We start from the raw sequence: 22,572 nt of genomic DNA, 5'->3' as shown, positions 1-22,572 counted from the left end.
TGGGACTCGATCCTGGGACCCCGGGGTCACGACCTGGGCTGAAGGTGGACGCTCAACCGCTGAGCCACCCAGACTGCCCCTCAATCATCTTTCCATGTCTTTTCTCCTCCTCTTAGAATTAAGGATCCACACATCTATTTATTTATTTAGTAAATTAGGCTCCACACCTGTGAGATCAAGACCCGAATCACAATCAAGAGTCAGACTCAACCTACTGAGCCACCCAGGCACCCCTGATTTTTTTATTTTAAAAAGGGGTTTTTATTGTTTTTTATAAATAAAATTTTAAAAATAATTTTTAGATTAATTAGTTAATTTTTGAGAGAGAGAGAACGCATGCTTGTGCATGAGTGGGAGGGGCAGAGAGAGAAGGAGAGAGAGAATCTTAAACAGACTTCCCGCTGAGCAGGGAACCTGATACAGGGCTTGATCCCAGTACCCTGAGATTAGGACCTGAGCTGAATTCAAGAGTCAGATGTTCAACCAACTGAGCCACCCAAGCGTCCCTAAAAATAATCTTTAAAAATTAAATAATTTGGCGGGGGGCAGCTGGCTGACTTGCTAGGTAAAACATGCTACTCTTGATCTTGGGGTCATGAGTTTTAAGCCCTGCATTGGGCATGGAGCCTACTTTAAAAAAATTTTTAAATTACTTTTTTTTTTTTTTTTAAGATTTTATTTATTGATTCATGAGCGGCACACACAGAGACAGGCAGAGACACAGACAGAGGGAGAAGCAGGCTCCATGCAGGGAGCCTGACGTGGGACTCGATCCCCGATCTCCAGGATCATGCCCCGGGCTGAAGGCGGCACGGAACTGCTGAGCCACCCGGGCTGTCCTAAATTACTTTTTTAAATAAAAATCTTCTATCTGGGGGCGCCTGGGTGGCTCAGTTGGTGAAGCACTGTCTTCGGCTCGGGCTGTGATCCCAGGGTCCTGGTATGGAGCCCCACATCAGGCTCCCTGCTCAGCGAGGTGTCTGCTTCTCCCTCTCCTCGTTGCTCGTGCTCTCTCTCAATCTTTGTCAACATCTCTGTCTCTTTCTCAAATAAATAAAAAACCTTAAGAAGTTCTACCTGAGGCCCCTGAGTGGTACAGTCAAGTGTGTGTCTCTTGATTTTGGCTCAGGTTATGATCTCAAGGTTGTGAGATGGAGCCCCACATTGGGCTCTGTGCTGGGTGTGCAGCCTGCTTAGGATATTCTTTCTTTCCCTGCACCCCTCCCTTTAAAAAAATTTCTATTTAAGTTCTCTTAGCTAGGTAACATGTGCAACTGTTTCAAGAGGCTGTTCCATGGAGTCTGGTGGGAGGGGCGCTCATCCTGGTGTGCCCGTGCTCTATCCCTCCGCGCTCGTCCACCCGCTTCTTCCTCGGGTTCCTGCTAGCGAAGCTCGGGTTTCTCTGCAGTACCACGTTCTTGGGTCTGCTTGCTCGCTCGTTGGGCAGGGACTGAAGCCACAGCACAGCAGAGAGTAAATGCCCTCCCTTTTCCAGAAGGTGGGGGGCAGTCCTCTGAGGGTGGAGAGGCTGCACCTGGCTCTGCAGCAGCCTGACCCCTGTCCCTCAACTTGAAGCCAGGACCAGGGCCCCTCCAGTGTGTGCTGTGCTGGGGCAGCGTCAGGACTTCACCCTCCTCATCTCCTCTTGGGGGAGGCGTCCCTTCCTCCCATCCCATGCCCGGGCTCTGAGGGCCATCCCTGTCCCCTGGGGGTCATCCTGGACGTGAGCCCCACAAGTCATTAGGGGTTCTGGCTTCCACTTACCATCCTGGGCAGCCACCCCGGCCTGGGGGTTCGCGTCTCTGGCTTTGTCGTACTTGTATGAGGGGCACGGGCGGCCCCTGTTGGAGGGGCCCTAAAGCACGTCTCGTGGTTGTCGTCCTGTGAATTTCTCTAGGCCTGAAGGGGGGGTGTTCAAAGTCCTTCCTAGAACTCTTCCCATCTCTCCTTTTTCCACCTGTTCTCGGAAGCCATCCCTACCCATCCGACTGGTGGAGCTGGACTCTCCCCAACGTCTTCTGCTCACACTCACTCTTTGGATGGTCTGGGCCCTGTTTCTAACCAGCAGCCAGTCCCCACTTCCCGTTCTCCTGTCTTCCCACGGTCATGGCTGCTTGGGGGGTCCGGGAGCTTTGTGTTGGTGGGCACTGGTTGGGCCTGCGTTCGGCCGCCCGGAGCCTGTCCAGCAGCGCCTGCAAGTAGAACCTTCCTACCACGTTGGGGGTTCCACCGGGTCAAGGTCTTCTTGGGGGTCTGCTGGCTGACCTTTGCCTGTTGCAGCCGGTGGGTCATCACGTGTCCCCGTCAGGATGCTCTGCCACTGGGGTGGGCCATCAACGCATGGCCCCCTTCTGTTGAGCCGCTTCTAGGATTGGTGTCTCGCTGCCACTGCCGGTTTTGTGGATCCACCCCAGCAGGGACTGCGGCTTCTGCTCCTGCGCTCGCCAGCTGTTCCAGCGTTTTAACAGCGAGTCCCAAGAGTTCTTGGGCTCCTGGCCAAGGCCACCTGTACGGTCTTGTAATTAGCGGCCTTAGGTGAGCTACTTCTGCAAGGCAAAGTGACGTTTTCCTGGAGACCCTTGGGCTTCTGTGGCCACAGAAAAGCCCGGCTACTCCTACTCCTTGCCTCCTTGCCGGGCCCGGTTCTTACCAGACCGCTGACAGCCACCACGCCACGGGGCCGTCCACCGACCTCTAACACTGTGTGCTCCCGTCGCTCTTCCACATTCAGTCCCCTTATCCTGTGTCAAGGCTTCACCACTTCCAAGGATGGGCAGGCAACCACCTGCTGGCTCGACCACTGTGCTGCGGGTGCCTGAGGGCATCCTGCCCCACCAGCCCGCAGGCGGAGATGGAGATGGAGATGGCCAGGACACAGCCTGAGGTGCCCATTGCTGGTGGGGTTCTCCCAGCTTTTCTGACTGCAGGGCCACGCCCCGGCCCAGCACTCTAATCAGCTCAGCAACCCGTCCGTCTGCCTTCCTGTGCCCGCAGGACTGTCAGGGGGCCCTGCCCTGGGAGCCAAGGGGGCCAGGTGTGTCTGCCTTCCCAGACGGGCTGTGAGCGTCCTGCTGAAACCATCCACGGCTGGGAGTGGATGGCCAGCTGATCACATGCACGTCCTGTGGAGACTGCCCTGAGTGTCCTCCTTTCCCCGCGGGAGGAGATGGGGCTCTGTGGCCAAGATGCCCAGGCTCGTCCGCAGGGGCCAGAGCCCACTCCTGGTGGTGCTGGGCTGCCCTGGGCGCCACTGTACGTGAGCTCCTCCCTCTCCGTTCCCTCTAGGGACTTTGGAGAGGATTCAGACATGTCTACCACTTTCTTTTTAACTGTTGTGAGGGAGTACGTGACGAGCATCACAGGAACACAGCACCTGATGGCTCAGGAGCTCCCCGTCCCTCCCACTCCGCCTGCCCCTGCTCCCTGTCCTTGGGTCTTTCGAGGGTGTTTGCATGCCCCGGCTCCTGCGTGTGCCACTCCCGACTGCTTCCTACTTGCCTTCTGCTGCTCTGGCTCTGAGGGCCGCCCTCGCCCCTCGGAGGGTGGGCAGTGCTGCGTCAGTCCCCTCGCTTGTGTAGGCGAGTCTTGGGATGCCTTCCGAGAAGCAGCCCTGGATCAAAGGTCAGTGCGTTTTTAGTGGAAGGAAAGCGTGCCGCTTTGCCCACATGACAGCCCCTCACGCACCTGTTTGCCATCCCTCCGGAGACCGTGTGTGGGTAAAAGGCTTCATTTTCCCCCTCTGATAAACGGGAAGTGTAGCTTCTTGTTGTTGCCTTGTGACTTTTTCTTATATGAGTAGCGAGGCATCGTTTCCTGTGTTCCTGTGAGGATTGCATCGAGAAAGCTATCGCGCGCTGGGGGTCGGGTTGTGCGGCCTGCACTTTGTGAGTCGGAGGAGGCCGCTTGGACCCTTGGCCTTGGCCGCTGCTGAACTCGAGCCTCTGTGCCCTGCTGGGCCCACAGCCCCTCCCCAGCCCTGCCCTCCTTCCCCGCTTCTTCCCCGGGCCTGCCCAGCATGTGCCCTGGCCCCTGGGAGAGGGCCGGCAGGTCCTGATGGGGAGGGAGGAGGCGGCAAGGGAGCTTCCTCCTGACCCCCTTTGTTCCTCGCCCTCGGCTGACGTCTGTCTCGGAGGCCCTTTGGTCGGCTTCCCAGGCTGGAGCAGCTGTGCGTGTGCTGGTCCTGCGCGCGAGGGCGCCAGGTGCTGTTTGTCGCTTACCAGACACTTAGGTGTTGTGTGACAGGAGCCCCATGCTTCGCAGCTTAATGGGAATGAGCTCCTTGCTTCTGGGGGCTGGGATGGCGGCGGGAGTCAGGGTGCCACTGGCAGGGGCTGGAGGAGCTCAGGGGAGGAAGGGCACCGTGTATCGCGGGGGGCTGGTCGGTGCGTGAGGGTAGGGTCCGGGCCGTGGCCCGGGGCCCCCGTCCTTCTCGGGGGCTTTGCCTCGGGGCCCTGTGTTTGCAGGGGGGTCCATGGCCTCGGGTTGCTTGCACCCGGCAGATTCGCTTGTTTGGAGCGTGCAGTGTTGGGTGTGGGACCCGCGGAGCTCCTCCGCCGTGACTGCAGCGTCTCCCGGGGACTGCGTAGCAGAGCTGTCTCCAGGTCCCCTCAGGACTGGCCACCCGGTCACCCTGAGGGCCGTGGGGGTGCTGTCCCGAGGCTCCCCCGTCCCAGCACGCCCAGCCACCTGTCCCAGGCCCTGGCCTCCCGCTCGGTGGGGCCTCTCCGGGCAGGAGGGCCGTCGCTTCCCTTCATCCTCCAAAGGGCACCTGCAGCCCCCGGAGGGGCGAGGTCGTCATGCTCCTCGGTTCCTCAGTGGAGCGGAGTTGTGTGCTGAAAACCAACTTCTCCCCTTCGGTGCTTGTTTGGTTCTGCCTTTCCCGCTTGTGTCTACGTCGGTCCTTCTTCTTTTTTTTTTTTTAAATTTTTATTTATTTATGATAGTCACAAAAGGGGGGGGGAGAGAGAGAGAGAGAGAGAGAGAGAGAGGCGCAGAGACACAGGGAGAAGCAACTCCATGCACCGGGAGCCCGAAGTGGGACTCGATCCCGGGTCTCCAGGATCGCGCCCTGGGCCAAAGGCAGATGCCAAACCGCTGCGCCACCCAGGGATCCCTACGTCGGTCCTTCTTATAGGGGTTTTTTCCTATCTTGTTTTCTGTTGTTCGGAAGTTCCCGTGGCCGTTCAGCGGTCTGCTCCCCCGCCCAGGAACGTACTGCAGACCTAGGGATCACGCCCAGGTATCTTGGGAAGAGTTCTGTGCGGTCCATACTGAAAACCCACGGGCAGAGGGGCCTGCCTGGATCTCAGCATGGCTCTGGGGACGGCGGCGGAGGGCCTGCCGGGAGGTTGGGCAGCATGCCCTGAGTCTGGGGCCCAGGCCGTGGCCGTGCTGCCGTGCAGGGGTCCAGGCATGGGCCCTGCTGGAGTGGGGTGGGGGTGCCCTGACTGATTCACAGCAGCTGGTTATGGAGCTCACCTCAGCCGGAAGTGCCTGGCCCCCCAACCAGAGAGCCCAGGAGTGAGCCAGCGGCTGGGGGGGGGTCGGCCCCGTGGGGGAGGCAGGCAGCTCTTGCGGGATCCCTCCCAGGGCTCGGAGCATCAAACAGCCGTTTTATGGCAGGCTCATTTCTGGGGATCAGAGTTCAGGCAGGGTGAGGTGTCGTGTCTGCGGCGACGTGGTCAGTGGGGTTGGGGGTATCCCACAGCACCCCCAGCCGGCTGCCACCCGAGAACGGGGCTGCACGATTGGAGCGTGTCAGCCTTCCCTGTGCCCTCCAGCGTTCTGCTCTAGGACACTCCTCACTCATCATGCCCTATGTTTTGGGGCTCAGGTGAGGGTCCTAAGGAAGAACAGCTGGGGTCTCTTCACACATGTGTCCATAGGGACACCTGGACAGCTGGCACTTGCTGGGCATCTGTGCCTGCCTGTCTGGATCTGCTTACCTAAGGTCCCCGAGGGCACAGCGGGAAGGTCTTATGGTCTCGACTCAGAATTCACACATCGTGGGTCTGGGCTGCTTTCCTTAGACAGATGAGCCAGCCATAAGCCCACCTGGATTTGGGGAGGGGGCACATAGACTCTGTCCCTCAATGGGAGGACAAAGATTTCCAGCCATAGTTTCAAACAGCCACAGTCTCAGGGCGCCTGGGGGCCTCTATCGCTCGAGCATCCCAACTCTTGGTTTCGGCTCAGGTCGTGATCTCAGGGTCGTGAGATGGAGCCTTGGGGTCCCCACTCTGCTCTGACTGTGCTTAAGACTCTCCCCTTCTGCCCCTCTCTCACCCCACTCCCCCATGCTCCCCCTCAAGTAAATCTTTATTTTTTGAAGATTGTATGCATTTACTCCTGAGAGAGACAGACAGAGGGGCCGAGGCATAGACAGAGGGAGAAGCAGGCTCCATGCAGGAAGCCTGATGGGGGACTCAATCCGAGGACCTGAGCCAAAGGCAGACACTCAGCCACTAAGCCACTCAGGTGTTCAAATAAATAAATCTTTAAAAAGAACTAATAAAACAGCCCTAATCTCCCCACTGTGTACAAAATGCACCTCCTGAACTTTATCCCTTTGCCATGCCCAGCCGAGGGGCCTCGTCTGAATCAGGCCTGGTGCCGGTGCCTCGTTCGCACACAGTGCTGGCGTTTCTGTTGTGAATGGGGAAGCGGGTAGCTCGGGGGATCCAGTGCTCTCTGGTGTTCCTAAATCGGCCGGGTGTTAGCAGCCTTACCTGGTATGGGGCCAGCTCCTGCTCTGGCTCCTGGGAGGGACCCTGCTCCCCAGTCGCCTTCCTTGTGCCTGAGGTGTTGTCTGTGGCCTCCAGATCTGTGGCCTCCAGGCTCTGGTGCTGTGTATGCTTTAGGAGCTGCACTTCCCTTGCCCTCTGCCCGCGCTCCTTGGTAGGGGTGCCCTGTGCACAGAGCGCTGCTGTGTCGGGCTCAGCACCACCGCGGGCCACCCCCCAGGTCCCTGAGAACGAGTGTCCAGGTGCCTGGGCCACACGAGCCTGGCGCATCTCCCGTTGACCTTCAGGGTATGGAGGCTGCCCTTCCTTTGGTGCCTCTGAGCCTCCCCAGAACCCTCTCGAGGGCGAGCCTGACCCAAGGGAGGCTGTGCAGGGAGCCAAGTCGGCCTGGCCGCCGCTGGTCTGCGCCGCTGCGGGGCTGTCAGGGTCCCCTGTGCGCCCCGAGCCCGGTGGCAGAGGCGGTGGGTGTGGCAGGCTGGGTCTGCAGCTGGGGACCACAGGCTCTGTAGCAGTTGTCACAAGATGCGATTTAGGCAGCCGGAACCCCCTCGGGGCCTCCCCTGGTCCTCACGGTGGGTTCTGGCCTTGGGGGTGGGCAGAGAAGCAAGGGTGTGCTCCCCGAGGACCTGAGCTGGGCTGGGGGACGGGCCTGGCCTGGGCCCTGGTGCTGCTGTTGCCCACCCCGAGGCTCCCAGCCTGCTGCCAGCTGCTCGCCCGCCCTCGTGCTGTGGGCCGTGTGCCCCTGTTCTCGCCTCCTTGGCCCCCGGGGCAGCCGGTCGGGGGCCCCTGGTCTGCGCCTCGGGTCTGCAGAGCCCTGCTTGTCCGGGGGCATCTGGGGGTGCGCTGCAGGGGCAGGGGGGGGGCGGTGTGTGTCCTGCAGACCGCGGAGACTCTGTGCCTGAGGACCAGGGTCTGGGCTGGGGGGGCCGGTCCCTGCTCAGCGTTCTTCTGTGTTTCACGATCTTTTTAAGTTTTCCTTGTTTTTGTTTTTATTTTTCTTCAAGATTTTATGTTTGAGAGAGCGCGCCCCAGGGGCCACGGGAGGGGCAGAGGGAGAGGGAGGAGCTCCCTGCTGAGCGGGGACCCCCACCCCCACCCCGGGGCTCCATCCCAGGACCCGGGCTCTCACCCAGAGCCTCCACTGAGCCTTCCAGGCGCCCCGTAACTTCTCCGTGTTTTAAAATGCGGGTACGGTACCGAAGCCAAGGTGTCCCAACCCCGTCCCGAGCGGGCCGTGCTCTGCTGCCACCTGGTGGCCACCATGCCCCCTGCGCGGCACTCGGTGGGCGGCCCGCTGTGTGGGGACCTGCACCCCGCCGCTGGGGTGCGCCCGCCTTCCGGGGGGCCTGCCGTCTCTGGCTCCTGGGCCAACCCAGCTTGGGGCGATGGGGGCGGATGGGGGCCCCGGGACCGTGACTGCCTGCTGGGACCCTGTGACTGCGGCCTGAGGGGCAGGGCCCCTGGGCCCCTGGGGCTCCGTGGCTGGTGCTGCGGGCAGCTGGTGGGAGGCTGGCTGGCACTGGGGACCCCCCCACCCCCACCCGCCTGGGCCACCATGTGCAATGGGAGCTGCGGTGGGCGAGGCTGGAGGGGAGCTTGGGGCTTGGTCTCATGGCCCCCTACCCACACCCTGCACCCATCAGGCTGTGCTGACCCACTTTCGGTGGGCAGGGCTCCCACAGTGCCTGCAGCATGGGGAGCGGGGGTTGGGGAGACATGGAAACCCAATCCCGCCTTGTTCCTGGCCTGGAAAAAAACTTAGTCTCCCACCCTCCCTACATTGAGGGAAAAAACAGGCGGGAGGAAGAGCCACCTCACAGGCCTTTGGCTCCTGCCCGGTCAGGGGGAGTGGGGCTCTGGCGGGGGTGCCTCGCTCAGGGGCTCCTGCTCCCGAGTACTTTACTGCGCCCAGGAGTGAGAGGTAGGGGCTGTTTTCCCCATCAGTTCTGGTTCCGGGACACCCGATTCCCCCACCCTGTGAGGGAAGAATCTGTTTTCCAGGTTTGGGTGTGAATGTTCAGGGCACCCACTCACTGACCCGGGGGACACGGTGTGTAGGGCGGGGGCACTCTGCAGGTCGGGTGCCTCTCCGGGCCTGTGGCCGCCTTGGGGAGAGGCTGGCAGCGGGCCCACGGTGGTGGCCGACAGCAGGTGCCACACGCTGCTCTCCAGAGGGGCTGGGTCACGTGTGGTACCCCCTGCCCTGCCCTAACTGGCTGCCACTAAGCGGCCACCCCCATTCTGCTCCCTGACCCTGGGCTCTCCGGGGCCTGGCGGCACTGGGTATGGGCCGTTGGGCCAGGACCCTGCAGCCGGTTTTTTCGTTAAAGGGTGCAGGGGTGGCTGGGCCCTGAGCGGGTGGCTTTGTTGCCAACCTGTTCCCGTCTGGCGCAGGTGTCAACCCTCCCCAGGCTCCTTCCTTGGAGCTGGAACATAGTGGTGGGCCTGGCCCTTGACAGAGCACCCCAGGTGGGGGCGGCAAGGCCCACGTAGACCCGGGGTGTCCCTGGTCTTGTCTAAGGCCCGGGGCCAGGTTGGAGCTGCTGAGAGATTGAGGGTCGCGGGAACCTTGGCCTCAGCTTCGGCGAGAGGGACAATTTGGTCTTCCTGAGCCTCCACGCTCCAGGAGGGGCTGGGGGAGCACGGGGTGGGCTCCCGCCGAGGTCGGAGGGTGTCACTGTGCCGACATAACCGTTGTCCCCTTCTCTCCTGCAGGCTGCGACCCCGAGCCCCAGCACAGAGGTGGCGAGAGCGCAGGGCTGTGAAGAGTATGCGGTGGACAGCTCTGACGAGGAGGTGGGGCTCGCCTCTTCCACGAGGGGTGGGGGGCCTTCCCCAGGTGGGCTTGCTGCACCAGGCAGGGAGGAGTCAGGCCGCCGTGAGGGGCCGCGCTCCGCGCTGGAAGGGCGATTTCGATGTAGGGGTTGGGGACACATGTCTGCTGGAGTGTGTGTCATCGCTGGGGAAGGGAGTGGGTTGGACGTGACACGGTGGACCCCCAGGTGCTCCGTGGAGGCTGTGCTCCTGCTCGGTGGGCACAGAGAGGCTGGGGCAGGGCCAGCTTCCATCTCAGCTGGGGGTGACAGGCCCCAGTGACAAGGGCAGCCTCGTGCAGGGGAGGGGTGGCCTCTGGGTATTGCCCCTCCCCTCGCTGGTGTCCTCGAGGTGTGGACTGACCCGGGGGCCCCTTCAGGTTTATGGCCTGAGGAGACAGCATGGGGGTGGGCGCGAGGGCCCCAGGTGGCCTCCAGAGGCCCTGGCGTGTGGGCCATGCCCTGTGTCTCGGCTCCGGAGCTTGCCTGGCTGGGGAGGGCTGGAAGCCGGGGTGCTCTGAGCCCCGAGGGCCCGTCTCCTCCTGCCTGTCCCCTCCCAGGTGTGCCCCGGTCACTGGCAGGATGCGCGCCCCCCCGGGTGCGGCTCCTTGGGCGCGGGCCATGGGGCTGGAGGAGGCCAGCTTTGGTGCCGGGCTCGCGGGGACAGCGGTCCTCCAGGGCTCTTCCTGCTGCCTGTCAGGGGCGTCCCGGGGCCTGGGGAGGCCCGCGCCCCCTCCCCTGTCTGGCCTCCACCCCCACGCTCGCGCTCTCTTGGCAGCGGCTGCAGGAGCCTTGGCCGCCGGCCCGATCTGGTCTCTGTGCGTTCAGAGAACAGAGACAAAACAAAATAAATTGGTTTCCTGGCCGGAGCAGCGGGCGCGCACGGGGAGGGGGGCAGCGCAGTGCGGCTCCCTGCCTGTCTCCCCCCTCCCAGGGGCTCTGGCTGTCGGCAGCCACATCCTGTCGGCTACTTTTTTATATTTGGTATTTTGAGAAATCGATGATGGTTGTAAATGGAGTGCAGAGGCGGGGGAGGGGCCGGGCTGCCCACAGGGAGGCTCCTCCCGCCGGCGGCCGCGTGGGGCTGCGGGGGCTGCTTCCTCTGGCAATGACTATCCCATATGTGTGAGTGACAGGGGGGCCCTGCTGCCGCCCCCCGCTTCTGCCAGCGCAGCCACCGGCTCGAGGGGGCGGCACAGCTCATCTTTCAGGGGCTGCGCCAGGCCCGGCAGATGCTTCCCTCCCCGAGCAGCACATGGGCACCGCGTCGTCCACCCTGATGGGCAGGGGTGGGCTCGGACAGAGGTGGGGGGCCGTGGGGTACCTGCTGCGCAGCGTGGGGCTCAGGGCCCCCAGAGGCCATGGTGTGGGAACGCCCGTGCCGTCGGGGCATCCCCTTCTCCCAGGGTCCTCGGAGGTGGCAGGTGGGGTCTGGACCCCACTGAGGCTCTGGCCAGCAGCAGAGGTGTCCTGGTGGGGTTGGTGCTCCCGGGGCAGCGAACCTTTGTGGAGGCTGTGGCTGGGCAGGCCCGGGGTGGGATGGAGGTGCCCCCGGGCCCCCTTGCCCCCTTCCCCCTCCCCGCCTCTGCATCTGAGGCCTGGGGGAGGCTGGAGCTTCTGGACTGCTGGTCTCTTGGGGGGGCCCCACCCCAGATGTAGACTGGGATTGTCGGGCTCCTGCTCCCAAACATCGGCCTTCCTCAGTCCCCAGATTCACGTCCCGAGCTCCATGGGGGCCCTGGTCCCCAGGATGTGCTGCTGGGCCTGGCGGGGGTCCTGCAGTGGGGGGAGCCCGGCCACTGCAGGCCGTGTGCACCCCACCCCCGCGATGTCCACCTCACTTCTCTCCCACGGCACCGGCACCTCACAGACGTGATCTCATCCAGCCGCCGGACCCCGGGGAGGTGGGGCGGGGGGTGGGCGCTGGCGGCCTCTGCAGCCCGGGCCCTCCTTTGTTTCCAGCAGCTGGGAGAAACTGAGGCTGGCAGTAGGTGAGAGGTGAGGGGTGGCCATGAACTCTGGTCGCAGGGCTGGGAGGCACCCCGTGTGTTGTCCCCCCCTGCTCCCCCCCCCCCCCCCCCCCCGCCCACGGGCCAGGCCCGGGTGGGGGCGGGGCGCAGCGCTGGCGGCTCCTCGGCCTGGCTGCGCTGTAACCGGGCCCGCCGGGACGGCCCAGGCCTGTCTGTGCGGAGCCCGCGATCCCTCTGCTCTCTCGCCAAACGGCCGTTAATGGCCTCTCCCAGCTACTGAACCGGCAGCTGCCTCCAGCCTGGCGGCCTCCCGCGCCTCCGCTCCTCCGGCCCCTCGGCCGCCCCGCCCCGCCTGAGCGCTTGCGTCGCTGCTGGCAGCGGGAGCAGCGGCTCAGGTTTCGGGCTGTTTGTGGGGAGCGCCGGGCGCCCGGCCTGCTCGTGTGGGCCTGACGCCCCCGCGGCCCGCGAGCCTGTCCCTCCCGCCGGCCTGACCCAGGCCTCGCAGGTGGCCGCTGTGCAGTGGGCGTGCCCCCCTTGACCGCAGCGCCCCGCGGGCCTTCCCTCCAGTTCTGGCTGGGCCACGCGCTTGGGCCCCGAGGCCCGCCCTCCCCCGCCCTGTGCCCGCTGGAGCTCCGGGCCATGAGAGGTGGGGGTGCCCCTGGCTCTGGCGGCAGCGGTTGCAGGGGGTGCGCCGCACTGGAAGCAGCTCCCTCCTACGGGACAGAGCAGGGTCTCGGGACAGAGCAGGGTCTCGGGGCCGGGGCCACGTGGCCGCCAGCAGGTGAAGGGAAGACCCGACTCGGAGCCACGTCCCCCCGTTACTGGGGCACGTGGGTGGTGGAGGCCCCAGCCTGCTGCCGTGTGCCCACTTGGAGCCAGTCTCCTTGGCAGTAGGAACCCAGGCAGGCAGGTGGGTGGGACGGGGCCTCGTGAGGAAGAGGGTTTGCCCTGGGGCTGGGGCCAGGGCTGCTCCTCCGCAGCTGCAGGGCCGCCTGGGGAGGGCAAGTTCTTGGGAACGGTGGGTGAGGAATAGCACCTGCGCCAAGGACGGGCCGGGGGCTGGCGGGAGCCCTGCGGAGTGAGCTTGTGGAGCGCTGCTGGGGCAGGTGTGCAGCCCTGGGGCCAGGCCCAGCAGGAAGCTCAGCGGCTCTGTTGGAAGCATGGGTCTCACGGCAGGTCTCCACCATGGCAGGTCTCCACCGCGCAGCAGGGATGTGGGCCTGTGCGCACACCCTGCACTCCAGAAGGGTTTCTGGGAGCCCCTGCCTGTAGGTGGCCAAGAGTCAAGGGGCCCCATGTGGGAATGCGCACTGCACCCTGGCCAGCCCCTGGAGATGGGCGGGTGGGCGGGGGCCCTGGGGGATCTGAGGACCTGGGAGCTGGGGCAGCCTGGCCGTGCTCTCCCCATCCCCATGGAGGGACACGTGTGATGCCTCGGGTGGGACTGGCTGGTGGCACTTCCAAGGGGGACACACAGATGGAGGGGCAGTGTCTGGGTCGCCTTCTGCAGAAGTGTCCTGCTACCTGACTTCGCAGACAGAAGCGGCGGTCTGATGGAGGAGGTTTGGGAAGATAGCCTTGAGTGCCCCACCTGGCCCCCTGGCTCAGCCAGCTGGCCCATGGCCCTGTCCCCTGCTGGGGTCCCCCACCCGGCTTTGGCTTTTGCCATGGGAAGAGGCCAAGCAGGACCTGGCTTTCTCCCCTTTGGTCTGTGAACCAGGACTCATCCTCCTGGAACCTTCTGTGGGTTCAGATGCAGCAGGTGAGCCTGGGGCACGCGGCCCAGCCTCCTCCGGGCCCGGAACTCCTGACAGAGATTAAACGCCGCGGAGGAGCGAGGAGAGGCCGAGCTCAGGAAGGCCGAGTGGCGCTCCGAGACAGGCGGGAGCTTCGTGCAGGGGGAGCTGCGCGAACACTGCCGGCATTGTAATCGGAGAGGGGCCAGGGAAAAGAGAGCGCCTGAGCGAGGGCGGCTGACCCCACGCTCCCAGGGGACAGGTGGGAGAGGCAGAACGAGGAGAGAGTGAAGGATTCCAGAGGTGGGCCGGCTTCCTCTCTCGCAGACAGACACGGGAGGGAGGTGGGCAGCGGGCCAGCTCCGTACCTGCAGTTCCAATCTGCGGTCCTGACAGCTGCAGCCACTTTGGGGAGGGGGAGGGGAGGGGCTCATCGAGAGCGGAAAAATCCCAGCCGACACATCAGCCAGTTGTTGCTCGCTGCCTATGTCCGGTGCAGTCTGGGGGGTGGGGACCCCTGCTGGCCTCATCCCCTGGCTTGTCCTTGGGGCACTGCGGCCCCCCAGGAGAGCGGGGAGGGGGGTGTCTGTGTCCTCTGCCTGCGTCTCTAAGCTCCGTACCTGACCTGGAGGGGTCGGTGGGTGCTTGCCCTCGCGGGGTCACATGTGCTTCCTGGCAGCCCACAGGTGCCGAGCAGGGTGGGGGCCGGCTGGCCTGCGGGCGCGGGACTGGTGATGAATCATGTGGTGCCGCCAGCAGCTCATTCCCGGGCCGGGGACAGGGAGCTGACAGCCGGGGCCGATCAGAGTGTTTCCAGCCCAGCTTGGCCCGCAGAGGCGGCTGCCGGCCCAGGGCGCGGGCCGGGCCCCGCCTTTCCAGCTGCCTCTGGGGCTGCACTGCGCTCGCACTGGGGAGCCCCAGGTCTTTGTCCATCCCCCTGGAAGGCGAGGCCAGCGTGCTGGGGAGGAAGCAGGGCCCGCATGGGCAGGGAGCACCTGCCACCCCCAACCCAGCGGCCGTGAGGAGCCCGGTGGACTCCAGTGGGGCCGCCAGGCTCAGGCCGCCCGCCACCCCCAGTCTGGTTTGAATTTCTGGAGCAGTGAAGGGTGACGGAGTGCTCCTCCCCCGCCCCCTCCGCTCCCTCCTGCTGGCTGGCGGGCCAGGCCCTCGCAGCCGTGCTGCTGCTACCGGAGCAGCTCAGGGAGCACCGGGCCTGCTGCCCAGGCCTGAGTCGGCCAAGCTGCAGCCACTACTGGGAGTCACAGGCCCGGCAGCGGAGAACTTGGTCCGTGCGCACCATGCCCCAACGGGCTAGGTCCCAGGGGACCTCCAAGCAGCCTATCCCCTCCTGCCAGCCCCCACATTCACAGAACCCCCGCCAGGGCCCTTCTGACGCCTCCTCAGTCCCGGGACTCCCAGGGCTGCCCCTTCCTCACAGTCTTCTCAGGCCTTGCATGTTAGCTGTTCCCCATTCTGCCTTTGTCACCTGCCGAGCGGCTCTGTGACCACAAGGTGGGTGCCCACTCGGGTGCTCGGCATCTTGGGGGGCTTCGCCATGGAGGTTTGCATCCCCCACCCGGGCTCAGGTGTGCAGATGGATTCTCCCAGGTGAGGGGTGGGTGGGCCACAGACCCTCCCCACAGAATGTCCCCTAGTGCCCGGTGAGGCAAGGAGGTGGGCGCAGGTCCTGGGGTGCACCTGCCTCCCCGGACACCTTCCCCCGGGCCTCTTTCAGCCTCCATCTGGACCCCCACCTCTCGGGGCAGGCGGGCGGGGCAGGGGCTTGCCCTCTCCCCCCTTCCTCTGGCCAGCTGGAGGCTCCTGCAGGATTAGGGAAAGGAAATTTGGGGTTGGGTTTCCCTCTGAATGGAACCTGCCGTGGCGACTTTTTATCCTGTTATATTTCTATCACGTTGGACGCGGCCCCCCCTCTGGCCCTTAATGGCTCTGGCTTTGAGAGTTTCCTCCAAAATTACACCACCGCTTCCTGCTCCGCAGTTCCCCAGAGCTCCTCTGTGCAGAGGAGGGGGGCAGCTCTGGCCCTGCCCTGTCGGGGTGCCCACGTGGGCTCAGCACCTGGCCTCTCCCTGGGGGCCCAGGAGGGCGTGACAGTGGGGCCCCTGATCCCAGGCTGAGGACTGGGAGGGCCCAGGGCCGGCACCTGGCGCCCTCGGCCATTCCCTGCCCAGTCTGGCCGGAAGTCAGGCTGCTGGCCCACGGGGGTGGGGGCTCACTTAGTGTGGCCCCCCCACCCCCCACCGCCTTTCTTCTCTGCTGTACCAGCAGAGCTCAAGCCACTAAACCGTAATTGTCACCTGCAGGATTTTAATGGTCAGCCAGCTGTGCACAGCTCGGGGAGAGGGCCTGGAACTGCCCTCCTCACGAGCAGGTGGGGCCTTTGGGGGAGCTGGGTGGGGCACAGCGGTCGGCAGCCAGGGTTCTGTCCACGTGAGCGGTGCTGCAAGGGGCTGAGTGGCGGGGGGGGGGGGGGGCAGGGGTCAGGTAGGTCCTGTCTTCCAGCTCGAAGGGGTGGGGGAGCCAGGGCACCTCAGCGGAGGTGAGACCCAGAGCCCTGTTTGGGGGCCCAGGGTGGGCACCCAGGGGTGCATGTGGGGGGCTGCCGTGTGGCCTGCACTCTTAGGCCCACCAAGCTTGGAAACTTGCTGTGCCAAGCCGGGCCCCTCACTCAGCCTCCCCCGGGGTTTCCACTTCTTGGGTCTCTGCACAAACACTGAGGCCCCGAGGCTTGGCATGATGGTGCTGCACGCTCTGCCCTCCTCGCCCCTTCAGGGATGCCTGGGTGCCACGCGGGCCTCTGGGGTGGAGGCCGGACTGCTCGGTCCCTTGCTGTGTGGCAGGGGCCTTCCTCTGTCCTTCCTTTGCCCTCCTGTCCCTCACTGGTCTCCTTCAGCCCCCAGGCCGGGAGGTGCGTCACTCTGCCTCAGGCCTGGGAGGGGTGGCCTAGGCCCTGGAGGGCGGAGGCTTCCCTGAGAGCTGGTACTGCTGGCCCAGGAGACCCGGAGATGGGAGGACGCAGCCGGGAGACCGCGCCCCAGGGGCTGCTGGGCTCAGGCCGGGTCCTGAACCGCTCAAGAGGACAGTGTGCTCCACGCTTGGACGATACTGTTTTGTTTTTAATTATACAAAGTTTCCAGACTTTATATTATCATATCAAAGACACAAGATACCAGCACGTAGTGGCCAGAAGAAACCCCAGGTAGGAAGCCAGCACGGAAGGTTCCAGTGGGCCCGGCCCGTTGGGCCAGTGCAGAGTCCTGTCGCTGCTTGTCTGTCCGCCGGCCCCCCGTCGCCAGAGGCGGGGCCGGCCAGGTGGGCGCCCTCCCAGGAGGCCTGTGCCCGAGTCAGGTCCACATGGGCTCTGTGGGTAGCCCGGCGGCGTCGCCTCTAACTCCGAATCGTCGTCTTTCTGTCTCGGTCCTTGCTCTGCGGAGGGAGGGGGCAGTGTCAGGGCCTGGGCTCCGACCGCGCCAGCCCGCACCTTGGGCCTCCCCGCTGGGTGCTGTCTCAGCTGGCGGGTGCTGAACACACCCCTTCCACGCTCACCCCGGCTTCCCCATGCAGTTTGGGGAGGAGAGTACACTGCTGCACGGTCGAAATTGTAAAATTAAATTTCCCAGATGTTCAGGCCCCAGGAGCTCCCGCGTGCTGTCTGGAGAGGAAATGGGGATCGGGAAAAGCCGCGCCGCATTTTCTCCTGCTCACCCTGCTTTTCCGGTGCCACCAAGCCCGGCAGGAGCTGTAAATCACAGCCGGCCGGCACTCCCGCGACGTGGCCTTCTCCCCAGCCCCCACCACCCCACCGGCGGGCCCCACAGGCGCACCCGGGTGTGAGTGGGCAGCCCCAGGGCACGGGCCGGGCCCGGAGGAGGGCTGGCAGGTGCCTGGGGAGCCTCAGGCCTGGGCCGGGGGTCCCGTTCCTTCGGGGACACAGTGGGGGGGGGCCCAGAGCCGTCTGCACCAGGCCTGGCCCGGTCCCCCAGCCTCTTCCCGCTTGGGGTCTCCCTGCCCCCTGGCCTCCCAGCTGGTCCTGGGTGGCCCCCTTCGGTCCACGGGTCCCTGAGGACCCGAGGGGGGAGCGGGCCCAGTAGGGCCGGGCCTGGCTGCTGCGCGGCAGCCTCCTCCCTCCCTGGCCTGGGGCTGGCAGGTGCGGGGGCGGGGGGCCGGGGCCCTGCCCGGCAGGTGTGGGTGGCCAGGGTGGCCCGGACCGTGCATGATGCGTGCATGCCTGGGCGACACTCACCAACTTTCTCTGGTTGCTGAGGCAGAAGGTACAGATCTGTTTGGGCTGCGCGTTCTCGCCGTCGCGGGCGGGGGGCGGTGGGGGCGGCGGCGGGGGGCTGCCAGGACGCGCAGCGTGGAAGAAGGGCCCAGAGTGGCACGGCTGCCCGTCGCCGCAGGCCTCGCCCACGAGCAGCACGTTGCCCAGGTGCGAGATGTAGCTGGACGCCAGGCGCAGTGTCTCGATCTTGGAGAGCTTGCGGTCGGCGGGCTCCGTGGGGATGAGCGTGCGCAGCGCCGTGAAGGCCGTGTTCACGCTGTTGGTGCGGTCCCGCTCGCGCGCATTGGCCGTGTGTCGCTGCCGGGGCTCCCTGCCCGGCCGCCCCCCGGGCCCCGCGGCGCCGCCCCCCGCCCGCCTGCCCCCGGCCCGCCTCCGGGCGCCCTGGAGGCCGCAGCGCGCGGCGTGCACGCGGCAGGGCTTCTCGTCGGAGCCGGAGCTCTCGCTGCCCCGGTCCTCGTCCTCCGACAGCGCGCTCACCTCGGGGTACAGGTAGCGGCCCGGCGGCGCGGAGCGCAGCATGGCGAGGGACACTGCACCCGCCGTCAGCTCCGCCTCGCGCCGCGCATGTCGCCGGCCGCGCGGCCGCCCGGGCCGGGGAGGCGCGGGTCTCGGTGGCCCGCGGTGGCGGCTGCGGCGCCGCGCGCACGTGTGCGTCCCGGGCTGTAGCGGGGCCGCGGGACGGGCCTTTATAGTGGCGGCGGCCCCTCCCCCGCGCCGGCCCGCCCTCCTCCCCGCCTCCCGGCCCCGGAGGCCGCAGGGAGCAGGGGCCCTCGTCCCTCTGCCGCCTCGCGCCACGACGAAGGGGCCCGGGGCATCTCGCGGCCCGGGCTGGGGGGGCAGGCCCTGGGGGGACGCCGGCCCCGCAGCCCCCTCCCGCCCCCGCCGCAGCGCCGAGGGGAGGGTCAGGCGGGCGCGACCCAGGCAGGTCCTCTCCTCCTGCTGCCGCCGCTTAACTCAGATGCCCTGGCCGCGGTGCCTGGCCACACCCTGTTTGTCTGTCGGCCTCGCTCCTGTGCACACTCGGGCCTCCCGTGCCAGGCGGGGTGCGGAGGGGCGCAGAGCACCCCGGGGCTGGGGCTCACCCCCCCCCAAGGCCGCCCCCGACCCCCGTGTGTGTGTATGGGGGCCCTGGGGGCATGGCCTCCCCGCGGCGGCCGCACGCTCCAGGTCCCACACAGGCTGTGCCCTCTGCCTCGGAGACCCTCCCCGTCCCCTCGCTGCAGGCTCTGGGGTCTGTCTGTGGTTTAGGGGTGGCCGCGTGGACGGGAATCAGGCCCCCCATCCCAGGCAGAGAAGGAAGGGCCGGGGCACGGGGGGCGTGCCTGAAGGGCGGGCTTGCTGGGAGGGCGAGAGTTGGCAGGGCTGGGGCGGGCAGGTGCAGAGGGGCAGCGCCAGGGGGTCCTGCGCTCCTGCGAGGGGCCCTCGGCTCCCTGCTGCGCTCGGCGGCCTCGGGGCCCCTCCCCCTGTGGCCACCATTCAGGAAGCGGCCGCCTGGGCAGCAGTCTCCGCGCTGGGCGGAGGGAGGGTGGTGGCTGGCAGGGGCCTCGACCAGGAATGTGTGTCCAGGAATGTGGCTGCTCTAGGGTGGGGGGCAGGAGCAGGGAGGGCTGGGGGGGTCGAGTGCCTGCCGGGCACGACACAGTGGCTCCTACCTCCCCTTGGACTGGCTTGGCGGGGTCTTCGCTGCGTCCCTGCTTGCGGCTACCCGTTTTTGCCTAAGGCCCCCACCAGGGGAGGGAGCCCATGGGCGATGAGGTCACCCTTGTCTGTGGCTGCCCAGAGTCCTGGCCAAGGAATCCAGGGGGGAGGCTCTGGGGTTGGCACCACTTCAGTGGAAAATGTGAAGGTACAGCTCCGGCGCCTCTGAGGGCCAGTTGTGGGGGGATGGGGGACAGCACCAGCCGCCGTGCCACGTCACACCCCAGGGAGAGGACATGTGTCGGGGTGCCTGGGGACTGCCCCACCAGCCTTGAGGCCCATCCCTTTGCTCTCACTCCCCCACCCTTGCCTGTGACTCTTGGGGAGCTTGAAGGAAGGGGTGGGCATGGTGGGTGCCCAATGCTGACACACTGGCCTGCCGCCCAGGACATCCGGAACACGGTGGGCAATGTGCCCCTGGAGTGGTACGACAACTTCCCCCACGTGGGCTATGACCTGGACGGCAGGCGCATCTACAAGCCCCTGCGCACCCGTGACGAGCTGGACCAGTTTCTGGACAAAATGGACAACCCTGATTACTGGTGAGGAGGCTGGGGCAGGGCCTGGGCGCGGGGCCTGGGTGCGGGGCGGAGGTGCTAGGTGCTGGGTGCTAGGTGCCAGCTCTGACTGGGTCCCCAGGCGCACGGTGCAAGACCGGATGACGGGGCATGACGTGCGGCTGACTGATGAGCAGGTGGCCCTGGTTCGGCGGCTGCAGAGGGGCCAGTTTGGGGACGTGAGCTTCGATCCCTACGAGGTAGGTGGCAGCGCCTCGCCCTGGGCGTCCGGGGTTGGTTGCAGGGTCACGGCCCACATGTCCCTGCTTGTGCCCGCAGCCGGCTGTGGACTTCTTCAGTGGGGACCTGATGATCCACCCGGTGACCAACCGACCTGCTGACAAGCGCAGCTTCATCCCGTCCCTGGTGGAGAAGGAGAAGGTAGGCGCAGTCGCCGTCCAGAGTTCCCAGAGTTCCCGCATGCGGCCCACACTGACCCGCTCTGCGCCCGCAGGTCTCCCGCATGGTGCACGCCATCAAGATGGGCTGGATCCAGCCTCGCCGGCCGCGGGAGCACAGCCCCAGCTTCTACGACCTCTGGGCGCAGGAGGACCCTGACGCAGTGCTGGGCCGACACAAGATGCACGTGCCCGCCCCCAAGCTGGCCCTGCCCGGCCACGCGGAGTCCTACAACCCGCCTCCCGAGTACCTGCCCAGCGAGGAGGAGGTGGGCCTCGCGCGGGTGGCAGGAACGGGCGGGCCTGTTGGGGCGCGAGCTCCCGGCTCACCCCTGTGTCCATAGCGCCTGGCGTGGGAGCAGCAGGAGCCGGGGGAGAGGAAGCTCAACTTTTTGCCACGCAAGTTCCCCAGCCTGCGGGCCGTGCCGGCCTATGGCCGCTTCATCCAGGAACGCTTCGAGCGCTGCCTCGACCTCTACCTGTGCCCTCGGCAGCGCAAGATGAGGGTGTGTGCGGGGTGGTGGGGCGCCTGGGTGGGGGCGCGGGAGCTGGGGCGGGGTGACCTCATGCTCTCCTATCCCAGGTGAACGTGGACCCGGAAGACCTCATCCCAAAACTGCCGCAGCCGCGGGACCTGCAGCCTTTCCCCACCTGCCAGGCCCTGGTACGTGGTGGGGGGGGGGGGGGGGGGGGGGACGGGGACGGGGGAGGGGGAGCGCCGGGGAGGGGTCCGTGGCCTCACTGCTCCTTCTCTGTAGGTCTACAAGGGTCACAGTGACCTCATTCGCTGCCTTAGTGTCTCCCCAGAGGGCCAGTGGCTGGCTTCAGGTGAGCCTGCGGCAGGGACGTTGCTGGCTTGTGGGGACGGGGGCGACGGCCAGGCGGTGAGGGCCTTGTTTGCTGTACCCAGGCTCTGACGATGGCTCGGTGCGGCTCTGGGAGGTGGCCACTGCCCGCTGCATGAGGACCGTGCCCGTGGGGGGCGTGGTGAGGAGTATTGCCTGGAACCCTCACCCCACCATCTGCCTCGTGGCCGTGGCCGTGTAAGTGCAAGGCGCAGGGGGCGCCGGGGCAGCGGGCACAGACCTGAGCCTGACAGCCCGCCGCTCACTCCCGTCTGCAGAGAGGACTCGGTGCTGCTCCTGAACCCAGCCCTGGGGGACCGGCTGGCGGTGGGCGGCACGGATCAGCTGCTGAGTGCCTTCGTCGCCCCCGAGGAGCCCGCCGAGCAGCCTGCCCGCTGGCTGGAGGCCTCCGAGGAGGAGCGGCGGGAGGGCCTGCGGCTGCGCATCTGCCACGGGAAGGTGTGGGGGTTTGCGGGGGGGAGTGGTGTAGGCTGGGGTGGGGGGACAGACGGACACTCCCGCTGAGCCGGTGTTGCCTCCCGCAGCCGGTGACGCAGGTGATCTGGCATGGGCGCGGGGACTACATGGCCGTGGTGCTGGCCGCCGCGGGCCACACACAGGTGCTCATCCACCAGCTGAGCCGGCGCCGCAGCCAGAGCCCCTTCCGCCGGAGCCACGGGCAGGTGCAGCGGGTGGCCTTCCACCCCGTGCGGCCCTTCCTGCTCGTGGCTTCGCAGCGCAGCGTCCGTGTCTACCACCTGCTGCGCCAGGAGCTCACCAAGAAGCTGAGACCCAACTGCAAGTGGGTGTCCAGCCTGGCGGTGCACCCTGCAGGTGAGGGCTGGGGGGGCAGGGGGGTGAGGAGGGGGCCGGGAGGGAGTGAGGGTGTGCGTGCGCGCCGCAGGTCCCACCACCCCATCTGCCTCCAGGGGACAACATCATCTGCGGCAGCTACGACAGCAAGCTTGTGTGGTTTGACCTGGACCTCTCCTGTGAGCCCTACAGGGTGCTGCGGTGAGAGCGGGCACCAGGGGTGGGGACCCTGCCCCCCTCCCCCCCGCCCCGCCCTGCCCTCACCCACCCACCCCTGCACCACAGGCATCACCGGAAGGCCCTCAGGGCCGTGGCCTTCCACACCCGGTACCCACTCTTCGCCTCTGGCTCGGATGACGGGAGTGTCATCGTCTGCCACGGGATGGTGTATAAGTGAGTGCGGCCCACGGCCTGCCTGGGGTGGGGGTGGTGGTGCTGGGGGGGGTTCATGCTCTTGAGCCCCTCCCCTCCCCCCTCCAGCGACCTGCTGCAGAACCCGCTGCTGGTGCCTGTGAAGGTGCTGCGGGGGCACACGCTGACCCGAGACCTGGGGGTCCTGGATGTGGCCTTCCACCCCACCCAGCCCTGGATCTTCTCCTCCGGGGCCGATGGCACCGTGCGCCTCTTCACCTAGAGCCGGGCCGCCTCCACAGGGCGCAGGGCTGTGCGGGCGACCCTCAATACACGTGTTCCCCCCGA

General features: G+C 66.1%; 2 protein-coding genes across 2 annotated transcripts in view; one reads left to right on the top strand and one right to left on the bottom strand.

Moving 5' to 3' along the window:
• BOP1 (BOP1 ribosomal biogenesis factor) overlaps positions 1-22,572 on the top strand; it is a 25,979-nt gene extending 3,407 nt beyond the window's left edge. The window contains exons 3-16 of the mRNA XM_072775497.1: positions 9,459-9,539; positions 19,648-19,802; positions 19,900-20,017; positions 20,097-20,198; positions 20,272-20,484; positions 20,560-20,721; positions 20,799-20,879; positions 20,974-21,043; positions 21,126-21,258; positions 21,339-21,519; positions 21,606-21,894; positions 21,990-22,074; positions 22,159-22,266; positions 22,354-22,572. Coding sequence (XP_072631598.1) covers positions 9,459-9,539; positions 19,648-19,802; positions 19,900-20,017; positions 20,097-20,198; positions 20,272-20,484; positions 20,560-20,721; positions 20,799-20,879; positions 20,974-21,043; positions 21,126-21,258; positions 21,339-21,519; positions 21,606-21,894; positions 21,990-22,074; positions 22,159-22,266; positions 22,354-22,507 — 1,932 coding nt within the window. The 3' untranslated portion in view covers positions 22,508-22,572. The remainder of the gene's footprint in view (positions 1-9,458; positions 9,540-19,647; positions 19,803-19,899; positions 20,018-20,096; positions 20,199-20,271; positions 20,485-20,559; positions 20,722-20,798; positions 20,880-20,973; positions 21,044-21,125; positions 21,259-21,338; positions 21,520-21,605; positions 21,895-21,989; positions 22,075-22,158; positions 22,267-22,353) is intronic.
• SCX (scleraxis bHLH transcription factor) lies at positions 16,376-18,499 on the bottom strand. The gene is made up of 2 exons (XM_072775680.1): positions 17,524-18,499; positions 16,376-16,706 (listed from the first exon to the last, which is right to left on the bottom strand). Exons 1-2 carry the CDS (start codon positions 18,079-18,081, stop codon positions 16,668-16,670), a joined length of 597 nt encoding a protein of 198 aa, XP_072631781.1. The 5' UTR covers positions 18,082-18,499; the 3' UTR covers positions 16,376-16,667.

Source organism: Canis lupus, chromosome 14, assembly GCF_048164855.1.
Source record: "Canis lupus baileyi chromosome 14, mCanLup2.hap1, whole genome shotgun sequence".
Lineage (NCBI taxonomy): Eukaryota > Metazoa > Chordata > Mammalia > Carnivora > Canidae > Canis > Canis lupus.
This window is presented reverse-complemented; position numbering and strand designations above follow the sequence as displayed.